The 6,480-nt window shown below is 54.8% G+C and overlaps 1 protein-coding gene and 1 long non-coding RNA gene across 3 annotated transcripts; one reads left to right on the forward strand and one right to left on the reverse strand.

Moving 5' to 3' along the window:
- Window positions 1-257: 257 nt before the first annotated feature.
- LOC112818931 (retinol dehydrogenase 16-like) lies at window positions 258-5,672 on the reverse strand. Of its 2 annotated transcripts, none has more exons than XM_073890730.1 (3): window positions 4,163-4,301; window positions 3,305-3,636; window positions 258-1,476 (listed from the first exon to the last, which is right to left on the reverse strand). In XM_073890730.1, the coding sequence occupies exons 1-3, from the start codon at window positions 4,201-4,203 to the stop codon at window positions 1,211-1,213; spliced, it is 639 nt and encodes a 212-aa protein (XP_073746831.1). In that variant the 5' UTR covers window positions 4,204-4,301; the 3' UTR covers window positions 258-1,210. The 2 variants fall into 2 exon arrangements, with proteins under 2 accessions (XP_073746831.1, XP_025721787.1); XM_025866002.2 differs by lacking the exon at window positions 4,163-4,301 and adding an exon at window positions 5,543-5,672 and having other exon boundaries at window positions 261-1,476.
- Window positions 4,552-6,131, forward strand: LOC141372220 (uncharacterized). The gene is made up of 3 exons (XR_012377504.1): window positions 4,552-4,620; window positions 5,358-5,473; window positions 5,923-6,131. It is a non-coding gene; the product is annotated as an uncharacterized lncRNA (long non-coding RNA).
- The last annotated feature ends 349 nt before the right edge of the window (window positions 6,132-6,480 follow it).

Below are 6,480 nucleotides of genomic sequence, written 5' to 3' on the forward strand. Positions count from 1 at the left end.
GCCTAGCCTGCTGCAGGACACCGCTCACGTGCTGTCTCTTCCTATTTCCCTTCACATCCAATCCATCTCCAGACTTTGCCCATTTTACCTCCTGCCTCATACCCAGAGCCAACTTCTGCCCTGCAGCTGGTGGGCTCCCCAGAGGCTGATTTGACAAAGTTCCCCTGAGTAAACCCCTTCCACGGGGTCCTGTTGCCAATAGCATGAAGGTTTGCAGCCTGTCCGGTCCCCCACCCCCCACCCCCACCCCATCTCCACAGCTTGCCCATGCCCACCTGCCCAGCATGACCCCTGTCCAGCCGGGCCTTGTCCGGTAGCCTGGAGGACCGTGCAGCATAGGCCATGACTCACCTTGGGCTCGGGCTTGGGCTTGGGCTTGGGCTTCAGTGGTTCCCTCACGCAGGAGACCTTCCCACTCAACTTTGCCAGGTTGCCAAGTTCATTTCTTCAATCCTCAGCTCAGGCCCTTCTCCAGGACCCTCCCCTCATTCCGCTGGCCACCCCCACCACCATGGCTAACTGGCTCGGTCACAACCTTCATGAGAGATGGTCACGACATTTGTGTCTCACTTGTCCCTTTCTCAGCTGTCAGACTTTTTTTTTTTTAAAGATTTTATTTATTTATTTGAGAGAGAAAGAGAGCATGAGGAGTGGGGAAGGGCAGAAGGAGAGGGAGAAGCAGATTTCTCATTGAGCAGGGAGCCCGATGTGGGGCTCGATCCCAGGACCCTGAGATCATGATCTGAGCTAAAGGCAGACACTTAACCTACTGAGCCACCCAGGCGCCCCTCAGCTGTCATAATTTTTAGGTCAGACACCTACGTTGTATACTCACAGAAGTGCCGAGAAGTAACTATTGAATGGAGTCAAATGCTGGACCCCCACGTGAAGGGCCCCCTGAAGCTGAACATTATAGGAATTATGGACATGAGCTCTGTAGCCAAATGATCTCAGGTCCAACGCTGCCTCAGACACTTCCCTACTGTGGGCCCTCCCCCAGGGCAGCGATGGGTGAAACCAGTTCTATATGCCTGGGGCCTATTCCAACACCCAGAGCATAGGATGGTGCTTCCCAATGAATGTCTGGCACAAAGCAAGAGAGAAGCATCTGGAAGGAAGAGCCTCTGAGGCTGTGAGGAAATGAACCCCCTAGAAAAATCTCCCCCAGAAGCACAGACGAGGAGGACTGAGGGAGGGCCTCTGTCCCAGTTCAATACCTGAGGGAGTCCGAGAAGGCCTCGACGCCATACTTGGAGATGCAGTAGCCCCCACCAAAAAGGGACAGCCGGCCCATGACGCTGGAGACATTGACCACGCGGCCCCTCGCCTTCCTCACTAGGGACAGCAGGCTCAGCGTCACCTCCAACAACCCCAAGAGATTCACGTCAAGTATCTTCATGAAGTCACGCCTGGTCAGCCACTCATTGGGTGCCGTGGGCACAGAGATGCCAGCATTATTCACCAGGCCCCAGAGTCCTGGGCACAGGGTAAGGAGAGAGCAACATTGTCTGTGTGCCTGTGTGAGACACGGTTGTGGTCCAAGTTACCTTCCAACCCACTTTTTTACAGAACCAACAACAATGCCTACATGGTATAAAGGAAAAGAGCACAGGAGAGGAACTAGGGATAAGGCGGGTACAGGGGGCCAGGGTCTGCACGCACACTGAGCTACTGGATGCTCACTGAGCTAGAACGAAACCTCCTTCTCATCTTGCTGCTCCTAGGTGCCTGGCGTGCAGGAGGCAATAAGCCCATTTTTGTGACGAGCGTGCCCAGAGTTCCAGATAAGAGCATAGTGTTCACAACTCTCATAGGAAAGAGACAGCGAGAGGTAGACAGGAATGGTTAAGTGATGAAAATGAAGGGGAAACTGGAGAAGAAAAAAGAAAGAGAAAATTTAAAAATAAAGGGAGAAAAAACATGAAAACGGACTGCCCACACTCCACTGGGAAAGACAGACATGAAATTCCCACATCAGGGTAATCTAGAGAACAGGCCTGTGCTGGGCACCACAGGGCAGGCTTTGCAACAACCTGTGCCGACTCCCAGGGGGTATCTGCTCGGGAAGCCAAGTCCAGCCTTTGTGCTGGAGGACTCCTCCAAAGCTCACCCTGCAGTGAGTCCGGGGCAGGCTTTGGGGAGGAGGCGACGAGGCCTCATGCCACACACTAGTGCAGACTGCCTCCTTAGCCCCAAGAAGTGTCACCCTCTCCTTCACCCTCCCAAAAGTTCACTCTAGCCCCCTCCTCCTAGGTCCCCAGCCCACTCAGCCTTCAGGAAAGCTCCCCCCAAGAGATGGGGAGAAAAGACACAACAAAGGATTTGAAATAGTCTTCAAGTCAGCAGGTTCTTGTCCTCAGTGACAAGGGGCTGGTGGGGGGGGAAGGGGGAGGGACAGGGTTTGACCCTGGGAATACTGGAAAGGGAAGAAGGCCCCCTGTGATACTCATCCCTCCCCTGCTCAGAAACCTTCCTTGGCCTTAAAGAAATGCATGCTCTCTGATCCAATTATTGTATTTTACTTAACATTCCCGAGAACGGAAACAAAGCTTTATTACAGAAATCTTCACTGAGATGTTGTTTATGCCAGCAAAAGTGGAAAACAAACGTCAGGAGACAACGATATAGGATGGCTTCAGTGAATGGTGGTCTCTCAGCATACTTGGACATACAGACATTGAATATTATGTTTGGAAAAGATTTGATGATGAAAATGTTGATCAGAGGATACATAATAATGTAGATAGTGACTGACTCTGGAAACTGGGCTTTGGGAAATGTCCTTTTATCTTTATCCTCTTCTACGTTTTCTACGAGTGTGTTTTATACTTTTAATCACAAAAAAAGACATCAGTGATGTCCTCTTTCCCAAAAAGGGCAGGCAGCATAATGGAGGAGAAAGAACAGGACCCCCTCACCCATATTTGACTAAAAGTCCCTCCAGCTCCTTGAGCCTCAGCGTCCTCGTGAGTCAAGTGGGGCTGATCTTAAAGCCCTACAGAGGGCTGGATGTGAAGGCCCCATCAAGAAACTGTGCACCTGCTGAGATCAGGAGCCTGGGTCGAATGCTGCCCCATCACAAGCCGCGAGGGCCCAATACCTCCTCCAGACTATTGGCCCTAAACTTGGGCTAGGCTCGTCTAACCCTGGGCTCAGACCCTGGCACTCCAGGCCTTCTGCTCAGGAAACAACAGAGCTTGAGGCTTTGAAAATGAAAACATCTCGGGTATCTTTCCCTTGCACAGAGAGGTCTCCCTTGCACAGAGAGAAGAAACAGAGACACAAACAGGAATCTGGGCCGTACCTCTGTCCCCCACACGCTCCTTCACCCACTGAGTGGCCGCAGAGATGCTGTCTGTCTTGGTGACGTCCAGGATCACCGTCTCCAGCCTGTCTGACGTCTGGCCTCTCAGCTGTTGGGCCCCCTCCTCCGTCAGACACGCGGCCAGCACCCTCAAGCCTCGCAGGTCCAGCTGCCTGGCCAGTAGGTTCCCGAAGCCTGAGTCACAGCCCGTGATGAAGACGTACTTGTCCTGGAGGTGGCTCACCACCTGCCTCTCCCAGTACCAGCGCAGGAGGTAGTACAGGCCCACGAGGGCCACCACGGACAGCCACATGGTGAGGGGATCACACAAGCTGAAATGAAATGAGTGTGGCCAGTGTTTGGGCAGGACGACTTAAGAACACACAGGTGTGAGCAGTTGGCCAGCCTCCAGGCTGTCTGACGTAGGGTCCTCAAGTTGTTCCTGGTTGCCATCTTTAGTGAGTCTTATTGATTCGGGGGCCAACTTGCAGGCTCTTTGGTACACTTATACCCTTTCTACTAGATGCCATTGGATTTCACAAAGAATCCTTTGACATGGAGACACTTTTCCCAGTCACCTCTCCTTCCACTCCTCCATTTCCCTCTGCCCACCTACTCCCTCTCTCTCTCTCTCTCTCACACACACGCAGGCACACACACTGGAGTCCCCTATGTCCTAGATCTCATGGTTCAGAACTGTCTACTTCGTTCTTGGTCAAGTCTGGAACCCTGGTCTCCCTGACTTACTGGAGATTCTTACAAAGTTGATAGATATGCTGTGAATCAAGATGCACGTGGTTTCAAAACCCAACTCTGCTACCAACCAACTAGCCGTGTGACCTGGGGCTGCCAGCTTACACTCTGGGCCGGGGTCTCCTCCTCGGGCTCAGGGTACACATCACTCCTCAGAAATCTAAGTCACTGTTGGCCTCTCTAGGGGTTAGAAGAAGGCACAGATTCAAAGGTCCCCTCCTGCTGTAGTAGTTCTCTGAGGCAGACAGATGTTCAGGAGCCTGAAGGGGAATCTGACCTCGAAGAGGTGGGGACAAGGGAATGGGGGTAGGCACACGCAGGAGAGAGACCGCCCACTCCCAGTCGCTCCCAGTCACTAGGAGGGTTGGAAGCAAGCACTTTGGCAAAGCGGGTCTCGCTCCGTGGAGATGCGCCGTCCCCAGCCTGGGGGGCCTGCTTGCACTGCCCTCTGCCCTCCCACAGCCAGAATCCAGACCAGACACAGACTCCAAAGGCAGAAAAGACCGGTTTGCACGGGGGCCAAGGGACGGGGCGTCCTAAACCCCACCGAAGCAGGCAGGGCTGTAAGTCCCCGCACCTGCAAAGGTGTTCGTTCGGTATGTGTCTGGGTGATGGTGGGGAGGAGGCAGGAGCTGCCCCCTCAGCACACAAAAGAAAGGGCTGGGGACCGGACAGAAGAGCTGTGCACAGAGGGGCTTCAGGGTGAGGCAGAGGACACCACTTCGGCAAAAGGAGAGTGGACAGAGCTGGGGCCGGGACAAGACCAGAAGCCAGTTGGACTCCTCTGGGCTTCTCCCTCCCTGTCCACATTTATACAGCTCTGGAAGGTAAGTTAGAATTAGGAGAGGCACTGAGAGGGGCAGAGAGGCTTCCCCGCAGGAACCAGAGGCTCACTTGCCCCCGGCTCTCCCCCAGCAGGTGAAAAAGACAGAAAGGGGCACCGATTAAGGCTTTAGTTGAAACTGTTCTGTGCAAGGAGCCGACGGTAGTCCTGAAAGTGTTTGTCTCTTAAGGTGGGAGGTGGTAGCAGCATGAGCAGGCCTGGTCCTGCTGAAATGAGCCTGTCCCTGCTTCCTGGGGTCACTGTAGGGACCCTCCTACACGGGCTTCCCAAAGGGTCGGGGAGGAAGAAAGCAAGGAGGAAGGAAGGAGCCCAGGAAACTCTCAGGGGTGCAAGGCAACGCACATCCTAACTGGACACCAAACCCCACTAAGGGATCAGACCGTGTTTCTTTACTTGCAAGGAACTGGAGGGTTTCTTCCTCAGTGACTACAAATTCCTTCACCATTAATTTTCAAGGGGCCACGCAGCAGACACATCTCCCAGCCCTCAATGCCTGCTGCTGCACTCTTGCAAATCCTCAAAGCAATGTGACCACTTGCCGGGGGTGCCAGGAGCTTCAGAGTCCGTTTCAGGTGGGAACAATCACAAGAAGTTCAGAGAGGGGGGTAAGAGAAAAGGAGGCTGAGGTGCCCCTCACTTACCTGGGAGCTGTGGGGGCCAGAATGAGAAACCCTGCAGCGGCCCCAGGGGGATGGAGACTCGCTGCCGCGAATCTCTGCACTGAGATCCTGCACAGGACGTCTGGACAGTGAGACAGGCGACCTGCGGAGGGCGAGGCAGCTCTGCCAGGCTCCGGGACTGCACCTGTAAGCCAAGTGCGCGGCGGGGCGGAGGCGCGCGCCCCCTCGTGGTGCCCTCCTGGAGGCTCAGCGGGACTACCTCCCAGGAGGCCCCACCCCCACCCACTGCCTCTTCACCCACCATGGCTGTTCTGAAGAGGGGAGCCATAGGCGATGGGAAAGGGAGCTGGAGAGGGCAGGGAGTGAGTACTGATTGTGCAAGCTTGTTTCCAACCCTATAGGTATGCAGCCTCCACCACCCGGAGTGGGAGCCCAAAACTGTGGAGACACAACCCTGCCTTCAGTGTGAGGATCTGGCACATGGATTTCTGCTGAGTGTGTTGCACCTCCTACCACAGGAAGGCTCTCCACACTAAGCCCCCTCTGGCTCTATTCCTGGGAATATGTGCTCTGCAGAACCGAGGTCTCTACAAACACCAGACTTCTAAGCACCTGACAACCAGCGGTTCTCACGCCAGCTTGCCAGGAATCCACGCCTCTCTTCTTCCCCCTCTGGCTTCAGGGTCCTCCCCAAACAACGAGGGCATCGGAGGAAACAGCGGTCCCCAGGTCTGACAAGCCTGGATCTTCCCTGAGGTCACCAGGGACCACATGGGACCACGGGGATGGAACAAAATGTCCCCACTGTGTGGGGGACTCCGAGCCTGCAGGAGGGGCCCGGGTCTGTAGGAGGCGCTAGAGGTGGGCCCAGGGCAGCCACACAAAGGTTTGCTTCCTTCTCCCCAGCCCACAGCTCACTCACCAGACGCCAGGAACTTCTCCCCATAGAGCTCCTTCAC

Source organism: Callorhinus ursinus, unplaced genomic scaffold, assembly GCF_003265705.2.
Source record: "Callorhinus ursinus isolate GAN/ISIS: 27379988/994484 unplaced genomic scaffold, GSC_fseal_2.0 scaffold2835, whole genome shotgun sequence".
NCBI lineage: Eukaryota > Metazoa > Chordata > Mammalia > Carnivora > Otariidae > Callorhinus > Callorhinus ursinus.

Coding starts and splice junctions, on each gene's coding strand:
- LOC112818931 (XM_073890730.1), bottom strand. CDS start 4,203: ATGTGTACCCTGAGCCCGAGGAGGAGACCCCGGCCCAGAGT. Junction 3,637..4,162: donor AGGAGACCCCGGCCCAGAGT/GTAAGCTGGCAG, acceptor ATTTCATTTCAG/CTTGTGTGATCCCCTCACCA. Junction 1,477..3,304: donor GGAGCGTGTGGGGGACAGAG/GTACGGCCCAGA, acceptor CCCTGTGCCCAG/GACTCTGGGGCCTGGTGAAT.